This window comes from Pseudopipra pipra, chromosome Z (genome assembly GCF_036250125.1).
Source record: "Pseudopipra pipra isolate bDixPip1 chromosome Z, bDixPip1.hap1, whole genome shotgun sequence".
NCBI classification, from domain to species: domain Eukaryota; kingdom Metazoa; phylum Chordata; class Aves; order Passeriformes; family Pipridae; genus Pseudopipra; species Pseudopipra pipra.
Genome location: NC_087581.1, coordinates 32759002 through 32786105, shown reverse-complemented (window position 1 = coordinate 32786105; position 27104 = coordinate 32759002). Strand labels below are relative to the sequence as shown.

At 41.6% G+C, this 27104-nt stretch overlaps 1 protein-coding gene across 1 annotated transcript in view; it reads right to left on the bottom strand.

Moving 5' to 3' along the window:
- SH3GL2 (SH3 domain containing GRB2 like 2, endophilin A1) overlaps positions 1–26655 on the bottom strand; it is a 91770-nt gene extending 65115 nt beyond the window's left edge. The window contains exon 1 of the mRNA XM_064641700.1: positions 26466–26655. Coding sequence (XP_064497770.1) covers positions 26466–26510 — 45 coding nt within the window. The 5' untranslated portion in view covers positions 26511–26655. The remainder of the gene's footprint in view (positions 1–26465) is intronic.
- Positions 26656–27104: the final 449 nt, after the last annotated feature.

Sequence of the window (27104 nt, the reverse complement as noted above, 5' to 3'; positions counted from 1 at the left end):
GAAAAGACAACGCAGAAAGATTCGTGTCTTGCAGAATTTACCACCTAAGGAGTCTTTCTGCTGTGCCTTTTGCAACCGGATGTGCCTATCTCGTATTGGCCTTTTTAGCCACCAACATGCTTGTAACAAACATGGGTAAAGCCCTTCCCAAATCTTTGTTTGCGAAGCCTGGCCATGATGATCTTTCACAGTATTCACACTGGTATTGCGATCTGTCTCTGAAGCATCATTTTCTAGTAGATTAGAAAGAAGGAGACATGACTAAAGAAAACAGAAAAAGCCCACACATTTAAAGGGACATTGTCAAGGTTGATACTCGTATTATCACAGAATCACAGAACCAATTAGGTTGGAAAAGATCTGAGATCACTGAGTCCAACCTATGACTGAACACCACCATGTCAACTAGAGCACGGCATTAAGTGCCACATCCAGTCTTTCCTTAATCACCTCCAGAGACAGAGAATCCACCACATACCTGGGCAGCCCATTCCAATATCTGATAATCCTTCCCAACCTAAATCTCCCCCGATGCATGTCCTCCCCCATGTCCTCTCATCCTGTCTCTAGTTGCCTGGGAGAAGAGGCCAACCCCCACCTGGATACAATCTCCTTTCAGGTAGTTGTAGAGAGTGATGAGGTCACCCCTTAGCCTCCTCTTCTCCAGGCTGAACAACCCCAGCTCCCCAGCCACTCCTCACAAGATCTGTGCTCCAGACTCTTCACCAGCTTTCTAATCCTTCTCTGGACTCGCTCCAGCACCTCAGTGTCCTTCTTGAAGTGAGGTGCCCAGAACTGGACACAGTACTCAAGATGCAGCGTCACCAGTGCCAAAGACAGGGGGAAGATCACAAGCCAAGATGCCACTGGCCTTCTTGGCCACCTGGGCACACTGCTGGCTCATGTTCAACCACCTGCCAAACAGCACCTCTCGGTCCTTTTCTGCTGGGCAGATTTCCAGCCACTCTTTCCCCAACCTGCGGTGCTGTCTGGGATTGTTGTGGCTAAAGTGCAGGACCCAGCACTTGGCCTTGTTGAACCTCATGCTGTTGGTCTTGGCCCATTGATCCAGCCTGTCCAGAACCCTCTGCAGAGCCTTTCTACCCTCCAGCAGATTGACACTCCCACCCAACGTGGTGTCATCCTAATTTACTAAGGGTACACTCAATCCCCTCATCCACATCATCAGTAAAGATATTGAACAGGACTGGGACCAACACTGGTCCCTGGGGGACACCACTAGTGACTGGCTGCCAACTGGACGTAACACCATTCGCTACCACTCTCTGGGCCTGGCCATCCAGCCAGTTCTTAACCCAGTGGACAGTGCCCCTGTCCAAACCGTGAGCTGCCAGCTTTTCCAGGAATATGCTATGGGAGACTGTTAAGGCTTTGCTGAAGACCAGGTAGGCTACATCCACAGCCTTCCCCTCATTGTCATTACTACTGTAATGACAATGCTGTATTTGCAAGAATGCTGTATTTGCAAGAAACATATTTCAGAAACAGTATTTTGTCAAAATCCGCCAGTGTATATCAAGTTGGAGAAAAAAATATTTTGAAAAATATTTCTACATAGAAACTTCTTGCAGGAAAAATGTCTTCAACAGTATCTGAGCAGCATAATATCACTCAGTAAGATCTTTCCATTCCTATTGTTCTCATTTTTTTAATTAAGAGCAAAAGTCTTCTAAGCAGGCTTTGACCACTTTAAGGAAATACTGAAGTTGCCTTAAAAAACAGTGCTTAATAAAGAAAATAAGACAGATGAACTACAGAAGGGATACAAAGTTCACAAATACCTGCAGCAATATCCGATTTTAGTTCACTTTTATTGAACAGATCTTTTAAACGTCAAAAGGCAGAGCTCATAAAGCACACCAAAAAAAAAGCTTAAAAATTCTGTCATGGTTAAATTTTAATGATGATCTTTAAGTCAATTATCCAAGAATTCAGGAGACTACTACTGAATAGCATGTCAGCTTATGGTAACAAAGATGTTCTTAAATATTTTGAAACTATAATAGAAATCATTAGTATTTAGTATTTAATCAAAAACAACTAGAAACATTTCAGGCAAAATCTGAGTCTCACCAAGGTACATGAAAGTTCAGAAATTGCAAAACACTTGACAATATAATATTTCATAATATAATCTTTTCACTTTCCATGTATGCAGCCTTGTAAATAAAAAATAGTAATAATGGAAAAAAGGGCTTATTCTAAATGTCTTGGCTTCTTAAGAGTTGTCCTTAGCATCTTTTACACAAGACCATATGAAATGGATGAGTTGTTTCTAAACAAATAGATAAATATAGGCCATGACAGGAGTGGCACAGCCAGCCCAAGACCAACTGAGACCCCAGACTGTGTTTGTGGGACATTATGTAACCTACGGATAAGCCATATAGAGCTTATCATACCCTGTGACTAAAAACAGTCTTAATGTCCTATCAGACAAACCAAGAGAATAAAAGTAGCTTGCACTGCTTCATGAGCTGACAACAAATCAGTTCAGGAGGGTAGGGGGCAAGGCTGCCCAACAAGGGCTCATAAGCCAGAATTTCTCTGATCAAGCAACCTCCTGCACATGATGTGATGCCCACGCCTCCCCGGACACTGCAACAGAAGTGTTATATAAGCACTGTAATACTCTTAAACCAACTGGAAAGGGCCAGACATGGAGTAAAGTGCATCTCCCTTGCCCCCCTCCTCCCTCAGCACTTATAACTGATGTAAATGAAATTTGTTAAGTGGGGGCCTGAAGACACTGTGTTGAAGTCTCTAGGGAGTTCCCAGCTGCCTGGGTATGCAGTGCCACACTCCCCAGCGAGCAACCCCCCACCTCGAGCCATCTCACATCACACCAAACACAGGCAAAAGGGTGGTCACAGTGAGAGACACAAGAAATAAACTTTATACAGGCACAGACATTGCAGGCAACATAGGTGCCATCTTTAAAATTTTCCTAACAACACTGACATGCTGCTCAACACCCTAAAAACAGATCTACGCAAACATCTAATGTGGGTCTTTGAGAAATGAGTTTAGAAGAGTTCAGCATAGTTGCTTTAACTCCTAGCAGGAGAGAATGTGTTAATTAGTGCTACTGATACAGCCTCAACAGTACATTTGACTATTTGAAGACGAGGATGCTGACAAACTCTCTACAAAAAAGAAATGTGTTCTAAGTACAGCTCATCAGGAATTGAACGACTTGTGCCTCTTAGAAAAACAGTTGCAATGTTTTTCTGCTGGCATAATCTCCAGGTTTATCCTTGTTTGAGCCAGCCACCATTAAAAAGAGTACAACTTTTTTTGAAGGGATGAACAAAATGATTCAGCTCTGATCCAATAATGATGGCTCCTTCCTATCCCCTATCTCTGCATCATGTAAACCATATAACCCCAGACAGGGAGCCTCCAGATCCAAGATTAACCTGAACCATCTCGCACCTTTAGTCATGGATGTTCCTCATTTAGTCACCCAACTGTCAGCCACAACAGTAATCACCATTTAAGCAGGAGCCAGAGCCAAGGGCTCTGGCTGAGACTGTAATAAGTCTCCCTCTGTTTATATCCACACAGAATTAATTGACCAATTTACACTGAAAAAGTGATATTTTCATTTTAAGACATAGTCTTGCATGTGAAGTTCATTCATTTATAGCCAGAAATACAAAGAGAAGCAAAATATTGCAGAGATCTTCTTTTCCTTCAGTGAATCATTGCAGGAAACCACTTTGACTGCAAATTCCCAAGTGCTTCTGCTTCCAAGCTACCAATAGTGACGTGGTCAAGGAATAGCAAGCATAAGGAACTGTAGCTGTTTTTTCTGTACCCTAAAAATGCCATGTCCAAACAGCAAAGTGTTACTAATTTTTTATGCCAGGGGGTGAGGTTTAAATGGAAAATAAATATTGAACAACACGCTTACACTGACCATGTCACTGTTCTCTTCAGGGAGTCTCAATTCATATCACTGTTCAAAGCTCTAGCCACTCTTGTAGTCAGCACCGAAAACATACCAAATATTAGGACACATTTTTTTATGTAATAAAATGCCAGTTAAATAAATTTGTCCCTAAGACATTTTCAGGCTACCAGTGAATATTGAGATCCTCTCACTGTTTGTCTGTGCCACCACACTCTCAAGTTACAACAGAGACAGATCAGACTATGAGAAGTCTGGGGAAGTTGGTAACAAAATAAAAACTTCTTCATTTCCAATTAGCCCACACTCAGTTCAAGATTGGTCTCCATGTCGTGGAAGACAACTGCAACTTTCCCCACCACTTTCAATTACAGAAGGGATCCAGCCCTATATGACCGAAACAAAGCCTTTTCCATGTCCTGGCTTTGTGACAAGGAACAAGTCAGATTATTTTCTAAGAGTGTACTGAAATGTCAGCAGACATACTGTTGGCATGTTGAACAAAGACTTTATGGACTGAGAGCCCAAAGTCTTTTAGAATCATATCCCAAGCTTAACTCAGAATTATCCTAATATACCATACATGATCACGTTAAGCTGAATGAAAAAGTTTCTAAAGGCCATCTACAAAAACCTGTTCGGTACCTTGCACAGTGTGTATGAGTGTGGGATTACCACAACCGAGAAATTGTCACTGTGTTTCCTAGCACATAATCATATCAGCAGTGTAAAATTCATCTCAATAGCATAACACTCCTCTTTATGAATTTGCTGTAGCCCTAATGACAACTTATCTCTCTCGAAGAGATTTATCAGGAACTACAATGACAAGGACACCCTTACCACTGAGATCACCCAACTTGCCTTGTCAACTTTCAGCAAAGAAATCTTGGGATATGTGTCCAATGAATCACTGCTTCCAGTTCATTGCTAAGTCAGCTGCCACAAGGTGGCAAGGCAGAGAAAAGACTGTTGTGAACTCTTCAATTCCCTTTGAACTATGGGCAACAGTCTGCACTGATAACTAAGTGCAGAGGGATGGTACATATAACATAAGTACTGAGAATAGCCTCTTCCCTTTTCTGTTACATCAGAGTTGCACCTTCCTATTGAGAGACAATGCTCAAAGCTAAACCATACTGGTGTTAGTGGAACTCTGTCAGGCTTTTGGTCTAACTAAGACAATGCTGTTCTCAGATTTCACAATTTCCTCTGGTTGCCTCCCACATAAGAAAAAAAAAGAGGATCAATAATTAAGTAAATTTCTGCTTCATTTTTTGTTCCCTTTTAGTCTGCAAAAGTAAAAACTAGTAAAAATTAAACCCAACTTAGCTGAAGCTCTGGATTTTTCCACTGAAACAAGTGCTTGTCATCACTGGAAATACAGATAACCTTGCTCATCCAGTAGGCAACTGATGGTGCTATTTTTAAAATATAAGTATTTTTAGTGGGAAAAAAAAGGAAAATAAAATTTGTCTTTTGTCTGCTGCTTAAAATGGCGAATATTTTCCATTAGTTCAACAGTAAAAAGCTAAGTCCTTGATTAGGTGTTAAAATAAGTTCTGTGTACTTGTTCTTGAGAAATTTGTATGATTCCATCAAAAATGAAAATAAGTTCTACAGAAGGTAGTATAAAGAGACTGAAGGAGCAAACATTGATAGAAGGAATTCAAGTTCCTAACAAATTTCATTGGACTTCACCACTATGGCAAGAATTAATCTTAAATAACAATACCTTCTATATACTATTACCACGATCAACTTATTTCAACCAGATTACTATAACAAATTTTTAGAGAAAAGCAGATGTTTCATGGATAATTCTGTCAATACTCAGTATTTTTCTGTATGCTTCTGTCTTAGTACACCACCAAATCAGATACATGAACAGTATCCCATTTGTTTTTCACCACTCTGTTGCAACATTATTATGCCAAGATGGAGTTCTCAAAAAGTCTGACTTTCTTCTCTTAGTACATGTTGTTGATTCCTGAAAATTTTTCACTGCCTCCTCAAGACTAGTATCATGAAAGTTCAAAGGAGAGATGGAACAGAGATATACAAAACAACGTTTCCTTCAGTATCCCTCTTGCAGTGGACATTTAAAATATATTTGAATGGAAAAGGGATGTAAAATAAATAGTGTACTGCTGGAAGAAAGATAACAGTAGACTACAGTCAAGCTTCTCCACAAAGACCTTTCCCTTGGGCTGAAATACAGAAAAGTAAGAGCTGAGAGTAGGTGAAGCTTCTTTAAAGGAGAGGTCGCAAAGGAGCAATACGCTCTGGGACACCAGCACATAGCACGGTCTGTTCTGGAAACCACAGATTTGACTGAAGTCCCAAAACAGGCATCACTATTCCAATGTCAGTAATCTCTGTGCAAGCAAGCACAAAGGAAAGAACAGTGGAAGGTTCAATTTTCAAATCAGCAGTCTTCCGGGGAAGGCTAGAAGAAATGCAACCTTGTTAACATCCCACAGACAGAGACCATTACTCCAACAAAAATTTCAGGTCAGTACAAGCTTTTCAGCTGAATATCCCTTGCTATGATTCTTGAACTGCCAAAACTCAAAATAAAAGCTCAAATTTTTATAGTCTTGTCCATAAAGCCAACAAATCAGTATACTTAAATTTTACTGTCTCATTTGAAAACTCCCATGATAAATGCAGTAACCTTTTTAGTTCTCCTCTACCTTTGGACCACAATAAATTAGAATTTATTTCATCCTTAGTTCACTAATAATTCCTCTACTTGGCACAGCAATTACCTAAATCTCAACTAAGCACACTGAGATTTGGGTACTTTTAATGTGACTGAAATGTCAATCGGACTTTTCTACATACAGTCAAATTACAAAGTTATTATTTTATTGATGCTGTTGAACTTCCAAAATACCCTGCACATGATTTCCCTTTCTGTTTAAATCAGATATGGTATTCTTACAAAACACAGTTAGCTTGATTCTTCCATTCAGATCTACTTTCTTCAGATTTCCTCTGTAGGCCTTCACATAGCGGAGCCTTGAACAGTGAATAACCCCTTTGACAGTGCTTGATTCTGCAGGGTACTCAAATGTAGTTTAAAAACAATTTACCAAATTAAGTTGAATTTGTGCTTGCTGCAGGTTGCTGTGGCAATTACTGTGTCTTAGCTGCTCTGTGGCGTTTTGATAATGAGCATCACTGACTGTCTCGGAGCCTGAGATGTGTCAGAACTTTAGCCATCACCATGTCACAAAGGCACCCTAATTGCACAAAACAAGACTGGAAGACTGATTGTCGTTGGTGTAATCTGGACTGTACAGTCAAAATTATTTGTCTATTACCACACACTACTCATTTCTTAACTAATTGTTTACCACTATTTCCTGAAGTTACTTGTATGAACAGGAAGGGGACTACTATGGTGTGTCAGCAGTTCCTATACTGACTGCATTCCCATCTGGAAATGCATCAGCATTTTTCCTCCCTCAAACCAACTCTAAAACAACCTATTTTTTAATCCCAGCATTTGTGTTTTGAATGTTTATGTTGCCCTTTAAAACAGCTTAGAATGGGAACATAAATTTTGAAGAGGTCTTTTTTCTGTTCCTAGAAAAAAGCCATTATTTATATGAAAGGACTTACTCAATATCCCTTTTTAAGGATAATTAAATCTCCAGTTCTCATATTTGCACAACTAGAGAGCTTCCAGATAAAGCCCTGAGAGGAAGGACAATAAGTACTATTATGTGGTGTAAAATGCCAGTGGAGGCTTCATTTACCAGCCTTGTCCACGATCCCCACTGCTGAGGTCATCTTCAACCTGGTTTTGTCTCCTGACAATAGTGTTTTCCAGAGTGATACTCCATAAAGCCTTCTCCTCCTACTTTTCTCCCAAGAGTGATTCTGCTACCACTTACATCCCTGATGCCAAGGGGTCCCTCAGTTGGACATCTGAATCAAAACTGACTTTGCTGATGGCAGCAGCATCAAGATTTCAGGGAAAGGTCCAGAGGATGTGGTCTTCTCTGCCATTATGAAAGGAGAGACATAATTTCTCACCAAGTAAGCTCCCTTGCTCTTACAACGCTGTACCCCTACTTGCTCACAAGTAGACTGTGGTTTGCAGTGTAACTGGATGCCATTCTTGTTTTCAGAGCCTTTCACTTCTAAATAACTTCTATTTTAAGAAACTGAAGTTTCTTAAGAAAGAGGAGAAGAAAATCAACAAAACCCTGGCTTAAAAACTGCTTGAAACACAAACTGAAACTTCTGTGCCCCAATGAAATGTTTATAAGGACTTCATATTGTCTACATCCCATGGATAAATGTAGCAGTTTATCAACACTTGACAAAATTTTGTGAAAATGTGTATTTTTGAGGAAAACCCACTCCATTCTATAGATGGTATTAAAACATTGTTCTTGTATCACAGCATTACTTATTAGCAAGAACTATCTCTACAGGGCAAATCAGCCAGTGGCCCCACTAGCAAAAAGAAGAAACACTGGATTTAGAACTTAACAGTGAACTTATATTTCATTTAGACATTCAGAAAATACCTAATCCCCAGCACATATTTGTGCTTTAAATATATCACAAGACTAGTCAGCCTTTAACTACTGTTCAATTATCACTTAGTAGTGAAAGATGTCATAACTCTCTCAGTTTTACTTATGTCTTCCCTCAGAACCACAGACAGCTGTTTGCACTACAACCACATCATCACCGAACATATTATTTCATGTCCTCACCAAATTTTCAAAGTATTTGTGTTTTGAATATTCTTCAACACACCTGAAGTAGCTTAAGAACCATTTATCTGAGAATTCAAGTACAAAGAAAATCAATGTGCAGAACTTGAATTAGAAAATAATCTATTTTCTTTCCCAAATTACATAAAACGAAAGTCCTGTAATATCTTACATAAATTAATAATAAAAATTAGGATATTAAGAGCTTGAAAATGTCCACATGTCTTCTGTAGTTGACCTAAGCTACAGAAATTACTTATACCTAAATGTTTGATATGTTATGTATAAATATCTATGCCACAAGCTTCTGCTTACTTCAACGTTACATCTGTCTTCCTAGCCTTAAATCAGAACCTTAAGCCTAGATGAAAAATCTGAAAGCATAATTTAATGTTTCAGGAAGCCAAATATTTAGTTAACTGCACAGTCCCTGAAGAGACCAGGCCCTGCATCTTCTATGAACCTGAGGATTCAGGTTGATCTCCAAGATATAGGTAGATACTGCACCTCTCAGCAACCTACTGTAGCCTGCTCTTCCCCCCAAGCAAGCCATAACTCATTTTTGCTTTAGGCTCTTTGGCCAGCAAGGCCTTTGACACTGTCTGCCACAGCATTCTCCTGGAAAAGCTGGTAGCCCACGGCTTGGACAGGGACACCCTGTGCTGGGTTAGGAACTGGCTGGAGGGCCGGGCCCAGAGAGTGGTGGTGAACGGTGCTGCATCCAGTTGGCGGCCGGTCACTAGTGGTGTTCCCCAGGGGTCTGTGTTGGGCCCAGTCCTGTTTAATATCTTTATCGATGAGGGGATTGAGTCCATAATCAGTAAATTTGCAGATGAGATTAAGCTGGGGGGGAGTGTCAATCAGCTGGAAGGCAGGAGGGCTCTGCAGAGGGACCTGGACAGGCTGGAGAATTGGGCTGATTCCAACGGGATGAGGTCCAACAAGGCCAAGTGCCGGGTCCTGCACTTTGGCCACAACAACCCCCTGCAGTGCTACAGGCTGGGGACAGAGTGGCTGGAGAGCAGCCAGGCAGAGAGGGACCTGGGAGTTTGGATTGACAAGAAGCTGAACATGAGCCAGCAGTGTGCCCAGGTGGCCAAGAAGGCCAATGGCATCCTGGCCTGGATCAGGAACAGTGTGGCCAGCAGGTCCAAGGAAGTGATTCTTCCCCTGTACTCAGCGCTGGTGAGGCCACACCTCGAGTACTGTGTCCAGTTCTGAGCCACTCAGTTCAGAAAGGATATTGAGGTGCTGGAGCAGGTCCAGAGAAGAGCAACAAGGCTGGTGAAGGGACTCGAGCACAAGTCCTATGAGGAGAGGCTGAGGGAGCTGGGGCTGTTCAGCCTGGAGAAGAGGAGGCTCAGGGGAGACCTCATCACTCTCTACAACTCCCTGAAAGGAGGTTGTAGCCAGGTGGGGGTTGGTCTCTTCTCCCAGGCAACTATCAGCAAGACAAGAGGGCATGGCCTTAAGCTCTGCCAGGGGAGGTTTAGGTTAGATATTAGAAAGAATTTCTTTACAGAGAGGGTGGTCAGACATTGGAATGGGCTGCTCAGGGAAGTGGTGGATTCTCTGTCCCTGGAGATTTTTAAAAAGAGACTGGATGTGGCACTTAGTGCCATGGTCTAGTAACCGCAGCGGTAGTGGATCAAGGGTTGGACTTGATGATCTCGAAGGTCCCTTCCAACCCGTCTGATTCTATGATTCTATGATTCTATGAATAACACTATGTGACCAAGCTTCTGTCCTTTTTCACACCCTCCACTTCTGGCAGATCTACACTGCATATTTGCCCTAACTCAGCTAAGTGTTGGTTGGGAACTGACTTGACTCCTGACCTCCAGACCTCTGGCGAAAGAAGTAATTTGCTTCTTTTGTAGCAAAGCAGTTTTTTCTTCTACAGTTTGTTTTACTTGTAAGGGCTTTATAGTGGCTTTAATCCCAAGGGTATTGTTCATACAGCAATCACAGTTATTTATCACAGCCATATACTAATATTCCCATATCAGTACAGTGATCTTTGTTTTGCCAGAGCCTCCCTTTCCCTCTGCCACTGAACAACACCCTGTAGGCCGAGTATCTGCAGCTGACTGCCTCTACTCAGTGCAGAAAAACCAAGTTACAGCACTGCTGTTTTTATAAAACATTGGGGTCAAGATATCACACAGCGCAGATGAGTCATCTCTGCAGTTTTAGACATGGGAAAACAATTCACAGAGTAGAACTAGAGGAGGTGAGATTTAAAGGAAACTTTACAGAGGACTCAAGAATAATTTACTTAACAGTCTTAGGGACTGGTTAAGTAAGTTTCATGCTCTGTTGTGAATATAAATAGTTAAAAACATATTACGTAATGGAGAGGATGTGATGCGTAGTACTTAATTAAAGCACTCATTACCAATGATTTTGACATTGTCTCTCACAGTACCCTTCTGGACAAATGTCCAGCATGCAGCTAGGAAAGTCTATAACCTGTCGAATGAGAAATTGACAGATGGGTCCAGCTTATAGTAAATGGGGTTACAATCAGGCTGACAGACAGTTACCCTAGGGGTTCCCCTGGGCTCAATTTTAGGGCAAGTGCTCCTTAGTGTTTTTATAAATTATCTGAACACAGAAATCAAAGGTAGATAAAAAGAAGTTTGCTGATATTACTAAAACAGGAGGAGCTGTGGACTCTCTAGAAGGTAGAAAGGCCTTATGGAGAGATGTGGATAAACTAGAAAGCTGGGAAATCACCAATCATTTGAACTTTAACAAGAGCAAGTGCTGGATTCTTTACCTGGAATGGGGTAATCCTGGTTATTCATACAAGCTGGGAGAGATGAGCCTGGAAATCAGCCCCATGGAAAGATATGAGGGTTGATTGCAAGTTGAATCTGAGTCAGCAGTGCCCTGGCAGCCAGGAGGGCCAACCATGTCCTGGGGGGCATCAGGCAAAGCATCACCAGTTGGCCCCACTCTGCTCTGCATTGGTGAGGCCTCACCTCCTGTGTGCAGTTTTGGGCAGCTCAGTACAAGTAGGACATCAGACCGTAAGAGTGTGGTCATAGGAGGTGGTGAAAGGTCTTGAGGGCAAGACTTACAACGAGTAGCTGAGGTCACTTGCTGGGCAGGTCATTATCTCAATGCCAACAACGGAAAGAAAAGGCTGTATACTAAGTCTATGGAGGAATTTATTGATTTTGAAACATTTGGGGGTTTATTACTTTGAAACATCATAATTTTATTTATTGTTTTCCTAAAAGCTCCAGAACATTGAGGCAAATGATTTACTTGAAAATGTTTATTTAATGGACTTTTAAAGTAAACATTGGCCCCCGCACTTGTTGAAAAGTTTAGAATCATGAACACCCAAAATTTCAAATCAAGAACAATACAAAACCAGTCCAAATTTTTTTAACTCATGCTTTTAATTCAGCCTCTCCATATAATAATGGCTGACCTCATGACTTTTAAATGTTCACAGCTGATTATGCTATATATCAAAATAGCACTGCTTGTCTCATTAAACTACCATAATTTGCAACTTGGATATGCAACATAAAATACTAATCATCACTTCAGAAGCCACTTTCATCCCTTGATTTGAAGTAGGGTAATGCTCAGGTTAAGTTTGCTACAAAAAGCTTGCTGATATCTTTTCTCCTAGTATCCACATTCAACCCTTTATTTTCACATACATACAAGGGAAGCACCATTTCCAGATACTTTGCACTGGTCAAATGGTAACAATAGCTAGTCAATTTTTCTGGCCAACCACTTCATTGCTCAAAGAGGAACTTCAGATTACCAAAGGCAGGATATCTACATCTAAGTATCTCCTACAGTGACACATGAAAAAAACAGACATATACACAAAAGCATGTATCTCCTTTGTCTGAGTATAACATGCACATCCCTTATGGCTGGGAGTGCTTGATACATAATCATATACAGGTCTGTGAATAGGGATGCACCACAGTAATTTCATTGCTAGTTCCACAAGGACAAGTAAAGTAGAAGAACATGAAATGAAAAAGGCTTTGACGTCTATGGGGAGACTCTAATTGGATTCAAGAATTTTAAATTCATCTCCAAATGCAGAGAAGCAGAGACTGACTCACAGATCTTTCCACAGAACATAAGGAGGTGCAATTAGCAGGAAAAGTGAAGGTTATGTAGACAGAAGAACTGCTATAAAAACAAATACATTTGTAGTGTAAAAAAAGGCAAGTACAAGTAATGTATTTATATGGCTCCTGAGAGCTTCACAGTTCCTGAGAGAGGACAAGGACCAGAAGAGAGGAAGAGTAATTGCCACATACACATCACCTCAAAAGTAGACAACTGCCAAGACATCTAATAACAGGCAAAGCTGGGTTAGTTTCAGTGGGACAGCTACTTTTCATGACATGACTCAAGCAATCGAACTATAAAACTGTGCATAGCAAGTTAGTATATTTATATATTCAGTATGAAGGAAATGTAAGGGGATTTCTATAAAGGATGTGTTTGTCACAGTCTGGTTTTGTCCTCACAGCAGCAAGGACACTAGTAGAGGGCTGGGTGTATATGTAGGATGCCACTGGGATACTCCTATCTTTATAGTTATTTGTAGCATGAGCTATAGCAGTCTGAGGGGAAAGCAACAAATAAGCTGCAATGCAAACGAAGAATTGAAAGGCAATTAAATTTATGCAATGTGGCTCTGATGAAGTGCATTGCTTTACTAGAAGTACCTAGAAATATAAGCCCCCAAAGGCCAGGAGGCATCATGCTCTCAATTCTTCAGTGATGCAGAGTACAGGGAGTTCTCATACTCACCTAAGACGTTAAAGTTCCTAAAATTAGCTTTGCCTATTGAGCATAGATTAAAGCCATCAGATTTTTCATTCCCACTGATTAACTGATCAACAGCAAAACCTCAGCTGGCAGGTCTATCTCATTTGAAAAGTGTAGTTTTAAAACACTGTGTGTCAAATCACTGACAAGAGACAAATATGGCAGCTCACAAGCACTGCACACTTGGGTAAATTAGCAAATCAGGAATTATACAGCATGCCTTGGCAGCAAGACCAGCAAGACCCAAGGCAAGATCATAATCATTGGGTTCTGGTTGCATGAGGACAATGGCTCCTATCAGCAAAAACCAAAGAGATATGTAACAGCAATAAACAACAAGACAAACAGATATTTGCCCTCAGGGCTGTGTTGACAATAGCCATCCTCTTTGGCATACCAAGAGTTCATGAATTCAGTTTCCTCAGGAGTTTGCAGCTGTTTTTCCAGTGTCACAGCTTTGTCATATTGTTGAAACAAAAGTGATGCAAAGCAAGGAGAGGAATTCTCAGCAGAGCTTGCACTGACAGTGGAGGTCCTTTAGTTATGACAATTATACACTGCCTAGTTTATGGCTGGGTACGTAGAAGAAGAGTGGTTAAGGATCCTTTACTTCTTAGGCCAACTACGGCAGATATAAAAGCTCACAATGGAGCATAGAAGTAGTTCCTCACCGGACTCCTATGTTTGCATGATCCAAACCTAGGAGATGTGACCAATCAGTGCTGTACCATGGTACTGAGTATCTCAGATCTGCTGAAGATGACATTCCTCGATGGCAAGACAGCAATATTACCAAGAGCACCAGTGGGCTTTTCAGGAGTTACATCCTGGTCTCTTAGTGGGTCATGTTTCTGTAACACTCCCCATGTAGGTCTGTGCCTCAGAGGATACAATCTAGTTCTTTAAAACATGATGAAGGTAAAGAAACCTGCTTTGCCACATCTGCTCACTACTACACTATTTCTTAAAATACAGCCCCCTTGATCCATAAATCTACATGACTTCTTTTCTCTGTGGATGATGCTACTTTCCTTCTTGTATCTACCTACACCCTTGCTTGCAAAGTGAGTTAGTAGGAGCCAAGCAATTTACTAAATTTAAAACTCAAGTCAGCCCATCAGCTGAACATAGAGCTTTTCACAGGAGGACTGCTTCCTGCAGTTTTCACAACCCTTTTGCACTGTGTGACTTTCCAACATAGACACTGCCTCAGAAGTTCAGGTCAGCTGCTGCATCACTCTATCGGAAAGCAAGCAAGAGGGAGGGGCACAAACACACACTGTCAAATACATGGCACACATTTTAAACTAGAACAGCTCTCAAGGGAGGTAAACTTTAAGGAAACAAAATAGCTCAGAGGAATTATTGACAGGTCTTTGCAATGCCCATCATTTGTCTGCTGCTATATGTTGTTACCCCCTCAAAACTCAAGTTTTACAAATATATAGTTATAACAAAACACTAGGTTTTGCCCTTGATAGAACTGAAAATTTAAACCATAAAGCCAAGGCAATTCAGTAAAGAAGAAAAAAGGAGTCAGTACTACTATTTTTAAAATGTTTGGATTCTGTAACGTCTCCTTAATGTTTTGGATTATATGCTGCTAAAATACTATCAAAAAAAAAAGAAACAAACAAAAAGCAAACAACAAAAAACTCTGTTAAAAATTACTCCTGAACACTTAAGACAAAATAAATGACCAAAATACCCCAAAACAGCAGCATTTAGTCTGCAGAATGTTTTCTTGCTGCTGAATAAAGGCATATAGCACATAGATTAGTGAATATCTCCTATTAACAACCAGGTCATCTCCACCGTACATTTGCCTGAAGTCTCCATAGAAGGAAAATACCGGCAAAATTTTTGTAAATGTTGGTTATGCATCATAATTTAGAGCAGTTGTTAGTAACAGGACTCTTGCCATTTAAAAATAAATAAGGTATCAGCACAAAACCCAACATTTCCAGCCTGCAAACCAAACATGTTATTTCAGTAGAGCCAAGAAGTCACAATCATACTCACAATGAATGAATTCCTTAAGTCTTAGCTCCTTGGTCACACTAAGATGGTGCAGAGGAAACAAGCCCACAAATCCCACCATAAATTCCTCAGATGTCAAAGGCTGGCATGGAACAAGAGCCAAAAGTCACATTTTCTGCTCTCCTGGTCACTTTACAGCAGAAACGTGAGAAGAGAAATGGGTGCAGAAGAGTGCACTGCAGACCTTTTCCTCCTAGCACAGGCTTGGGAAGGTTGCGGCAGAAAACAAAAGTTTCTGTAAATATGCTTTATTTTCTCTCCCTCTTCCTCCCCCCCCTTTCACTCCTCCCTGGGATATTTTGTTAGAGACTTAGGCTTATTTGTGACAGGATAGGAGAGACTTCTATGTGTTTCCCTCAATACCTCCCCATAGCTTAGCATTGGGCACCTAGAAATGGCTACTTTCTTCTTAAATGGGTGCAGAAGAAAAAGCTAACCTCCAAGGCAAGCCCATGCAAGCAAAAACAGGGCAACAACATTTCAAAGCATTTTCAGCTCTCACGTGGGAATACTAGGAAGAAAGTTGCCAGTAGCTCATCCATGCTTCTTAGTGCTGCTAAGCTTCAACATTTCACATCTTAAATCTATAACCACAAGCTCAGTCACTCTCAAAGACAACAGCGGATACTTTGAGCCAGGAAAGGGACACCCCACACACTTGATGACTTCTGACAGTGATACAGACACAGTGTGCTGTCCTACCATGATGCAGCATGATGCTGCATTATAGAGAAAAAAAAATCATAATATTCCTTATATGCTCTTCTGTTAAGCTCTCAGTGTAGTGCTAATAAAATCACTAATACACAGCATGCAAATTCAACATCTGGACACACTCTTCCCTCTTGCTGGCTCCCTGCTACCTGTTCCATCACATGATCTCAGAAGCCTTAAGTTTCAAGCTCTGAGTCCTCTGGTTCAGCCATCCATAGGGATGTTGCTCCTGATTTGATCTTCATTCTTTAACAAAAAGTTCATTTGACATCGATGGCTTCTTCCCCAGTTGCTTAATTTAGCTTCCCAATTTTTATTTTATTACAAGCCAATTAATACAGCATTTAAAGGAAATACAATTTTCCATAACAATAGTTCACAAAGGTTTTAAAGAAATATCAGGAGAAAATCAGAAAAAAAAAGTCTGCAGCAGTGAATCTGTTTGTAGGTCATAAATTTTCCCTGGACACACATGCAGTTAATGTGCAAACACAAATGAGAAAAATATGGAACTAGAATAGGATGTTTTATTGCAGCTTCATTAAATTTTCAAATCTCTTTTGCTCCTATGTGCTGTGCAAGAAGAGAGAGAAAGTCTTTCACAAGCGACAAGATAAAACAGTACCATATCTGTGTGTCTCTAGGGAAGCTTTCAAATATGCTCAAGAAGACTCTCTTCATGTTATAAAAGTTGGCAGAAATCCAGTATAGCTGATTTTAATGTATGTTTTGGGAAGTGGTCTTGAGACGAGAGGAGTAAATCAGCAATTACCATACCAGAACCCAAATTACAGCAACAGAAATGAGGGTAAGGCCAGCCCTTGGGCATCACTGAATTTACTCCTATAGTCTGGTAGATATTTTCAAATCAAATTCCATCCACATTCCAATTTGTTTTTATCTCAGGTAATTATTTTATTATTAAAATAGATTCTGCAGTGGAACCAGTAGGCCCCAGTCAGAAATTCAACCCAAGCATGCTTGGCTGCTTTCTTGTCCAGAACATTTAGGTTGTAAATCAAGAAATAAGACAGCCAAAACTCCAGCTCCTGAAGTTGAGGCTTTTGAGACCTCAAGCGCCACAACCACGCATATGTCCAGAGATTTACATTGTTCTGAGGAAGAAGAATATATACATAATTTATGATATGCACTGAGCAGCAGAGAGCAGAAGAGTAGCTCCTTTTGTACAGATGTACTGACACTGTTGTCTAAGTATGCAGTAATGCTTTCTCACATTAAAGTAACAGGGTCTCCCACCTCCGTCAGAGTTATAGAGAAGCAAGACAAACTTGGACAATCTTGACTTTTATCTTGAAAGGCCATACCTCTGTATAGCCAGTAAGTGTTACTGCATTCTGCCTTTGCAGCCTATGTACTTTGTCACTCACAGCACCCTAGGCACCAGCACAGACGTCACAGCACTACAGGGAACCCCAGGAATAGGCTAACCCAGAGTTCAGCTTCTGCCTGAGAGAGTTTTGAGCTTCACTTAACTGTTTGAATGAGTCATCAATTTGAAGCAGGGACTTTGCTGATCAAAATCTAGCAGAACTTTGGCAGTCAGCACTGGGGAGACTTTCCACGTGCAAAACATAAAGTTTTGGGAACATTGTCATCTTTTCTCTTGGACTGGAACAACACACAGTATCACTGTTTCCAGATCAGGAACTGAGGATCCTTGAAATAGGTTAATGAAGCAGGAAATACCAAGTGCTAGCTTCATTCAGTAATATCTGCCATTCCTTCTGCCTCTAGTCAGTCATCCATACATACAGCAGAGAATTTACCTCTGCTCAGTTTTCAGGAATTCCTGTTGTGGACCTCCACAGTCTTTCATCCTCACATATCTTCCTTTTTGGTATATTACTCCAGCAGAATACCCTCCAGAGGCTGTAGAGCTTTGGTGTCTTATTTCAAGTGTTACAGGTTTTTTGGTTCCTAAAAATGTTAGCATATTGTTGAACATTCTTCATGCCTCAGTTTTGTTTTAAAAGTTCTTAATTCCTTTCATAACAGTGGAAAATAAAATGCAATTCCATTCATTCCTGGCCAATGTAAGAAACGGCTTGAAACAATCAACAGAATACTCAATTAGGACCTCCCTCTAAACACTGAAACCTCCTTTCACTTCAACTGAAGCAAGACTCAGTTCTAACTAACTGTGATTGTATGACAAAGGTAGGATTCCCAGAGAAATACAAATCCACCTGGTGAATTAGTTGAGAAAAACACACTAACTGGTCATCTCTAATGCCTTAACCAGTTCTGTGCACTTTCTTGCAATGGATGGATGTGCCTTAAGTGTGATGTCCTCAAATCCCTTTCCAAACAAAATCAATTAAGTTGAAAAGCTGTTCTTCTACTCGTGGAAAGAAACCGATCCATTGCAGAATTATAACTGTAAAACTGCAGCACTTCAAATTCAGCCCATAGATTAACTTTCCAAGTGACTCATCGGGAAAGGCAAACACTATTTTTGACATTTATACTTTATGAATTATTAACTGGTTTACTGCATCTAGATTGATTTTGCATGAATGGGAATTTCTGGCACATACCTTGAAGCTGAAAAGTGTACAGACTGGAACAGAACTCAGCAAAACTATCTAATTGGCTAGTGCTGCTTTAAAGAGCAAGTCCTGTCAGTATACTTAAAGTCATAAAGATGAAATCAACAATAATTTGCAGGAAAATTTTCTTTCTGGAGAAAAAAATACAACTTTTGTCTTGTTTGGAACATGTTATGCTATCCTATTTCATTGTGGTTGCACTCTTCCCCCCAGAAGCAGAACAAAAGTGATGTCTAGCGCTTAAGAACACTTTAAACTGGAAAATAAATTGTGTCCTCATTTTTCTGCTCAATACTCACCGAATTTCTTAACACAAATATGAAAAACAAGACCTACATCAAAATGCTTAGCTAAACTGTTCACATTTAAAGACCTTTTGCAGCCAACAGAAACTGGAATTTAGGCAATGGAAAAGAATAACATTTGATATATAAAACCGCAAATTGCTAAAAAATGGAACTGAAATTCCCAAAACTATGAAGAAGGCAGAGGTAGATGTAAATATTTTAACAGTGTGAAGTGTTCTGCTGCCATCAAAATAGAGGGGGAAAAGGGGGGGCAAAGACAACATTTTTCTCTATTTTAGAACTTCTGCTTATGAAGGATTCAGTAGAGTATCCCCTTTTCACAGCCCGATGAAAATTACATCAATGCTGACAAGGATCCCAGCTAGTGGCACCTACCTGTTCTGAAACACATGTGCATTCAATTCACCAGCCCTCCCCCAGTGACAGGTCCATTAGCTGAACCAGTGGCTGAATTTCTTGTTCTTTCAGGAGGCCCTCTGGCATGACATGAGACAGCCTTTAGAGGCTGCCACTAGCAAGGTTACACTGCTGCTGCCTCAGCAGCACCTTTGCTGGGATCAAATAATACTTCTTTTCGGCAATAGGCAAAGAAAGTAAGAGCAAACTGCTGCCCCTTGGTGTGAACCATGAGATGCTGCAACAACTACTTCACTACAATTTCAGTCTACAAAATAGAAAATTTTTTTCAAAGCTTTTTAGTTATAAAGATATGGCTTCCATCACAGACACGAGAGCATCATCATTACTACATCAAGTACAACTACATATCCATGAACCACTCTGTTCAGCTCCACCACAGTAGTTTCCATTCACAGTAAACTTCAAACAACCACTTATGATTTTTAATTTTCTGCCATGCAGGTCTGTAGAGCCTCCATGAAGTGAAAACTTGTGAAAAATGTTAGCACAGTAAATATGAATTTCCCTCTTTTTTTTCTCTGCTTTGAGAGAAACAAAAACAACTCTTCTACTCCACTTCTATGATGGACTGGATAGATTCCTGTGACATGTGCTATGACCTCAGATTATAAAAAAGCTAGTATTTTGCCTCCAAGATTAAGTGTAGGATTAGGTAAGAACCAAAGGCTAGGTAATTCTGCCATAGCAAACATCATCACAATAATACCATGCTGTAGCTTGGCTTTCTTTCATCTGAAGATATTATATATTTATTATCATAAATATCATATATTTAAGAAAGGATCAGCACCACCACTGTCCATCAAGGGCCACTACATGAGAAGAAATTAAGAACAAGAGTCACAGAAATTTCTGGAAAGAAGCAAAAGGGAGAGTTTTTAGTTCTAGGAGAAAAGGTTGTGTGGAGGATATTTTGGCTGCCCTTGAGCATACCACAGACTTTCACTGGGAAGCGGGCCATGAGCCTGCTTCATCAGGGCATTTCCCACTAAATGCTGTCCATACGGTTTCTCTTCAGATGTATTCACAGAGTGGTAACAGCTCCTTATGGCCTGCAAAGCAGATTTTCAACTCCTCCCCTCCTTTTGAGCTTATAAAAGCCAAAGATTTTACGGTCACACTACTAGGTCATGACAGTGTTCAAGATTCTTGACCCTCCACCCTTCACAAGAAATGTGTAAGATCAACCCAGCGTCACCCTCAATTTTCAATTGACAGCTACATAAAACTACAGAATCTCCTGCGCAGTAACCTCTGCAAAACCTGTTTTGATTAAACCTGCTTATGCTGCATCAGCACTTTTCTGAAGCATGCTATCAATCAGTATGCTAGTCACGAGGGCACATTTAAAAATTAAAGACACTGTTTTGCATGAATGACCAAGAGCAGCCAGTTCTTCCCTGCTGTGTAACACTTCCAGTTAAAATGGAAGTCAAGATTTGAAACAAAAGTCTGATGCAGGCTGTGTTTTGAGCACAGTATCCACAGGTATTCTTTGATTCCAGAGATTGCTGGGAGAAAACTTACAGATGTGTGTCATTCAGGGCTCCAGCTTTTATATACTCATACTTACATAAAAACATAAAGTGCACACATCAGGTGGAAAGATACTATGATTACAGATGCTTGAGAAATCCTCACAAAAAAAAAAAAATTACCTTTTTTGCACACAAAGAAGCAGTTCCTTCAATCAGATTCAGAAACAGGGTCTTTAACTGAAGCAAACTGTTTAAGCCACCAATAACTCAGAAAGGTTACAAAGTATCCAACTAAAGGGCAATTTAGGTTAAAGTCAATTTTTCATCCTTTCAATTATGTAATGTCAATAAAAGGACACATGGGAATTATGCCAAATGTGAACAATGTATCTGGCAATCAAGTTCAAGTGTACAAAGCAAAGGAACTTCCCTACCTACTGTGGAAATAACTCCCTCCACAGCTAAGTGAATATTTTTCCCCAAAATAGTCTTTATTTCCAGATAAAAAATTTGCTCCCTTTCCTTGACCTCAAAAAGTACCACTTTGTACTGAGAGACACCAACAGACTGCCCTGGTGCAAGCCTCTTAAAGAGAGGTTTCTAGCAGCCTGTTGGGCCACTATCCTCAGAGCCACACCAGCCTGCAAATGACTCTCCTTCCTCCTTCCTCAGCTTGCTCACAAGTTTTCACACCACATGAGAAGGCAGTTCATTAAGTTCGACATAGCAACACGAAGTGCAGCATTCCCACTAGGAAAAATACAGCATTGTCCAACTTCCCAGACCAACTCCCATATCTACCTACAAAGACAGAAACTGATCATAATTTGGTGGATGAGGCTGAGAGGAAACATGGGAAGGAGATAAGCAGACCTACTGTGAGTCTAGCTTCAATCACAGTCAGTTGGAAAAGACAGGTGATGCCCTATCACTGGAAAAGCCTAGCCTGCACACACGCACAGATCCCACTCTACACTGTGGGACAGTCAGGAATATATTTTGAATAAAAGGTTGCCAGGGATTTAGGAAAATATTGATAACGTGGAACAGTAACAATTGGTTAGTTGCAGTTTAAGACTCTAGCAAGTGTATAAATCACTTCATATGTAAAGAAGGATTGCTTCACATATTCCAGTTAAAAAAAACATTTTACATACTTCTGACCAAGGAATTAAAAAAACATTCAGAGATATGAATTACAGTATAGAAATCGTTTGACCAGGAGATTAATTTCCATCATACTCATATTCCTACTGATTTCAATGGAACTGCTCCAAGTTTGTGGTGATGCACATGTTCAGAAGATTTCTGCGTTTTATGATAATAAGCAGACACTCTGTCAGGACACTTTCTAAACAGATTATCAATGTTTTCAAACTCAACCTCAACCCTGTCTCAACCCTAATGTTCTCTTTTTTACAAACGAACCTAGGTAGACAGCTCTGAATCAATGCAGAATTCCTATGAAAGCCATAGAATTTCGTGGGTAATAGCATAGCAAGGCAGGAGTTTCATTTGCTTCTTATTAGTCACCAGGGTCACTCTCTTACTGGGCAATTCATAGGCTGTCTTGTTAAAGAGGGAAGCACAGTACTTTCCACCTAAAAGTCAGGGCATCTAACAAGCTACTGAAAACGATAAGTGGACTGGAAGTAATTTCTTCAGATGTTTCTTTCAGTATCAAACCTTTTTCTCTATAAAACTGTATAAACTGGTTAATTTTGTCTTGGTGTTGAGACAAATTAAATCATGTTATATCAAAAAAAGGAGAATACAGTGGTAGGAAATAAACAGGCTTTTAAATATTACAGGCTTCTGGTTCAAATCACCACATTCAGATTGCTATTTAAATGTCAGTCACATTTATTCAGTGGTTTCCAGGGGAACATCGGATGCAGCCATTCCCAGAATTTTTGTTCATTTCTTTCCCTATGAAATTATTACTTTCTGAAAGCTTAGTTTTGACTATGCCTCACAAGAACCATATTATGCAATGAAAGCACTGATGTGGAAACAAAGCTCATGCTATTTTAAAACAACTCTATTTAAATGCCCCAGACTGTCAAACTGGTATCACCCATAGTGATTGCGGTAGTTTTAAAACTGTACACAAACCTGTAGAAGCAATATTCTCCCAGTCACACTGACATAGCACTAACGGAAAGGAGTCTGCATGTCTAAATAAAAGGGACCATTTGGCGTCACAGCACTTGGTTGCTCATTTTTGGAAAAGCACTCTTTAGTGCAATCTTCTTAACTCCAGGATGTCTTACAGATTTGCAGCAGCACAGTTAACATTCAAATGGGGTTATTTCTCCTTCTTAGGTGCTCTGTGGATAATAGAATTAAATGAATAATCTAACCTGCTCCATACTGGTCAATCTAGCATCTTGCAATTCTGTATTAATGTCACAACTTCCAGACTCACCCTGCTTTTACCAAGTCAGGAATAGTTCTTCTAAACTTCATGATGCTGCACAGAGGTAAAACCATAAAAGTTTTCCTGAAAGGCAGAAGGGTGAACACACCACTCATTCTAGAAGGCGCGAAGTATCCTCCTGCTTTTCAATGACTCACTGCTGTTGCAGTTGGTGCATGGAATTTGACAGGCATTAAGTTCTTCAGCACGGCTTCTGAAGTGGCAGTACTTCATGCAGGTTAGTTTGACATATTACAAGTCAAAGAATTATGAATGACAATAAAATGCCTACATTGTATAAAACAATGTGGAAGTCATAATATTTTAAGTTGATTTATGGAAAGAAGACTTTTGAATGAAACAAAACCTTATCTATAACATTTAAATTGTATCACAAATTTATACTTCTCACTGGAATGGTATTATGTATTAATAGTATTGTACACTCATAAACTCTACTTGTTTACAGGGTACTATTGTTACAACAAGAATAATAGCATTAAAGATAGAAAGAAATTAAACCAGAGAATTCAAAACTTTACAATGCTAAACTGGGTTAAAGGACAGAGCAAGCTGAGAAATGATGAGAAATAACTTGTTCCTGATATGAATTAAGACTCTCTTATGACAGCACATCATATACATAAACATGAGTAAGAACCAAATTAATAATTAAGAATTTTTAAAACTACCAATTTGTTTGGTTCTATTTGGGAAGCTTCATTCACACTGACAATCTATATTTCACCTGGGGGTTAATCACTAGCTAAAGAATTACTCCCTAGATCAAGGTTATCACAGCTAAATCCTGGATTTCTCACTCATACTGCGAACAAGCCAATAAACAGTTTTGTCTTGCAACATACTTGTGAGTCATTCTCATACACAAATGTGTATTCATGGCCTGCATGAAACAAGCTGTGAAAGTCAAGGCTGAGGCCAAAAATCCCTAGGTCATCAGATGCCAGGCTGCTAAATCTGGCATCAGAGACTTAATATTTTGTTTCCAGACAGCTAAAACTCTTCCTTCCTTCCAGATGACAGTGTTGCTGACAATCAGTGTGAGAGTGTCATCTGAAGGACAAAACAGCACGCACAGACCTTTCACACCATGCTTCCGGAAAAAAAGATGTTTATCTCTGCTGCTGCAGATGCATTCTCATTAGCTTACAATAATGGAGAACCGAGACTTCTAGTATCCACAAGTGAACTTCAGCTTGCCTCCTTCTTAAATGTGGATGACATAGACACTGAAATTCTTATTTTCAGTACCAGAACTCAGTGCAGTAATGATGATTCCTAGCCTTCTGATGGCACTGTAGGCAGCAGCAGTAGAAACAACAAGAGTAGGAGCAGCAGATGGGTGCTGCAGGGTGGGCTCAGACCCCCCTAACTGCTCCTTACTGATCTGTTCGGAGTACAGCAGTTTTCTTGTGAGACTTATTTTACCAATGATGCAACACAATCTGGCATTAAAAGTGAGATACAATGTCATTCAATGCCTGCATGTGCCTGTGCTGGAACTTGACATAACCTATTGCATTCAGAGTCATAATCATAGAATCATAGAATCAACTGGGTTGGAAAAGACCTCCAAGATCATCAAGTCCAACCCTTGATCCGAAATTGCCGTGGTTACTAGACCATGGCACTAAGTGCCACATCCAGTCTCATCTTAAAAACCTCCAGGAACAGTGAATCCACCATCTCCCTGGGCAATCCATTCCAATGTCTGATCACTCTCTCCATAAAAAATTTCTTCCTAATATCCAACCTAAACTTCCCCTGGCAGAGCTTAAGATCGTGCCCTCTTGTCCTACTGCTGGTTGCCTGGGAGAACAGACCGATGCCCACCTGGCTACAACATAATGGGTACTGGTGTAACTGCCAGGTATTGAAAATCAGAATTTGGACAAATACTCGTATTAAGGATCATTCTTTCAGGGAACATCTCCCCATATTGCACAAGAGATGAGATGAAAGAGATGAGATGCATGAGAAGGAGAAATACATGGGTGTTGAAAAGCATAACAGCAGAATGTATCTTGTGTGCCTGCACCTACAGACTGTTTGCAGTGACCTGCATGAGAGACTGCTTGCAGTGACCAAGACTGCTACCTCAAGATGCCTGCAATAGCAACTAGTAGAAAATAATTGGAGATTTTGTATTTAGTTGCAAACCAAAAAAAAGGCATATTGCACAGGTCTTGATGTCAGATCTCTAAATCCAAAGCAGTTCTCTTGATGTCTATGAAACCATTTTAGATTTTTGCCCAAAGCACGCTGATTCAGGAATTGTACCCTCGCAGACAATAACACACACACTTTGTATTATAAAATAACTCGAAGACTGGTGGAACATCCACCCTGACCTTCCTGCATCACACCATGCCTAAAGCAACAGAACCAAACTTCATTATTCGGATTTCAGCTGTAGTCTAGACCCAGAAAACAAAAAGGTCATGTTTATTGCTCTTTTCCCAAAGTCAGGAATGCCTATGGAAACACAGTGCATAGCCCTCGGTAGGGAAGGTTCGAGGGCCACAGCGGGTATTTGCCCCAGCAGCCACCCCCGGGGACTCCAGGCGGAGAGGACAGGGCATCCCAGCAGCTGCTCCCGCACCCCGGCAGATCCTGCCCGCTGCCGCAGCGCGGACGGGGCTGGGCAGGGGGGCGGCCCTCCGCAGCCGTGCACCGCGCACCCATGGACACCCGAGCAGACCCACCCCCTCCCGTGCACATCCACTACGCAAAACCCTTCACGCTCACGCGGAGCCGTGACCCACTGGCGCACCACGCACACCCGTGCAGACGCTCACACCGCCTCGCACGCACGCTCATCACGCACGACCGGCCACAGCATCCGCGATCCCACTCGCCCTGCACTCGAATGGAAATCCGCGCACAGGGCGCCCAGCACACACCTGCACGCACCCATGCCCGCCCACGCACAGGCCGGCCGTAGCCGAGCGCATCGCGGCGGCACCGACTCACGCGCGGAAAGGGGGCGCGGTACCTGCGTGGCTTTGTGGAACTGTTTCTTCAGCCCGGCCACCGACATGGCGAGGGCGGCGCGCTGCAGCCGTGCGGAGCCGAGCGAGCCGAGCCGAGGCGAGCCGCAGAGGTCCCGCCGCCGCTCAGCCGGGGCGCTCTCGCAGCCTCCCTCACAGCGCCCGGCGCAGGCTGTCAGGCGGCGGGGCCGGAGCGCTGTGACGTCAGGGCGGGACGCACCGCCCACTGCCCGCCCCCGCCGGGCAGGTGCCCCCGTACGCGCCGCTCCGCGGCTCCCGGGGCCCCGCAGCGCCGCCGCTGTACCGCCGGTGCTGCACTACCGCCGGTGCTGCACTACCGCCGGTGCTGCACTACCGCCGGTGCTGCACTACCACCGGTGCTGCACTACCGCCGGTGCTGCACTACCGCCGGTGCTGCACTACCGCCGGCCCGGGCACCCTGCCCCGCACCACCGTTCGGTGGGCAGCTCTCGCACACGCGCGTCCAGCGGTGGAACCCGCGCTCGTCCTGTGCGGACACTCTCGGGGGGAGCACCCGTGCCCCGCCGCGTCCGTCAGGGTCACGGGCGTAGGGGCTTCTCGGTCCTCCTCTCCCTGCGCGGACCTCGCCTCAGCGTCCTACCCGGCAGGGAGCGGGACGTCTT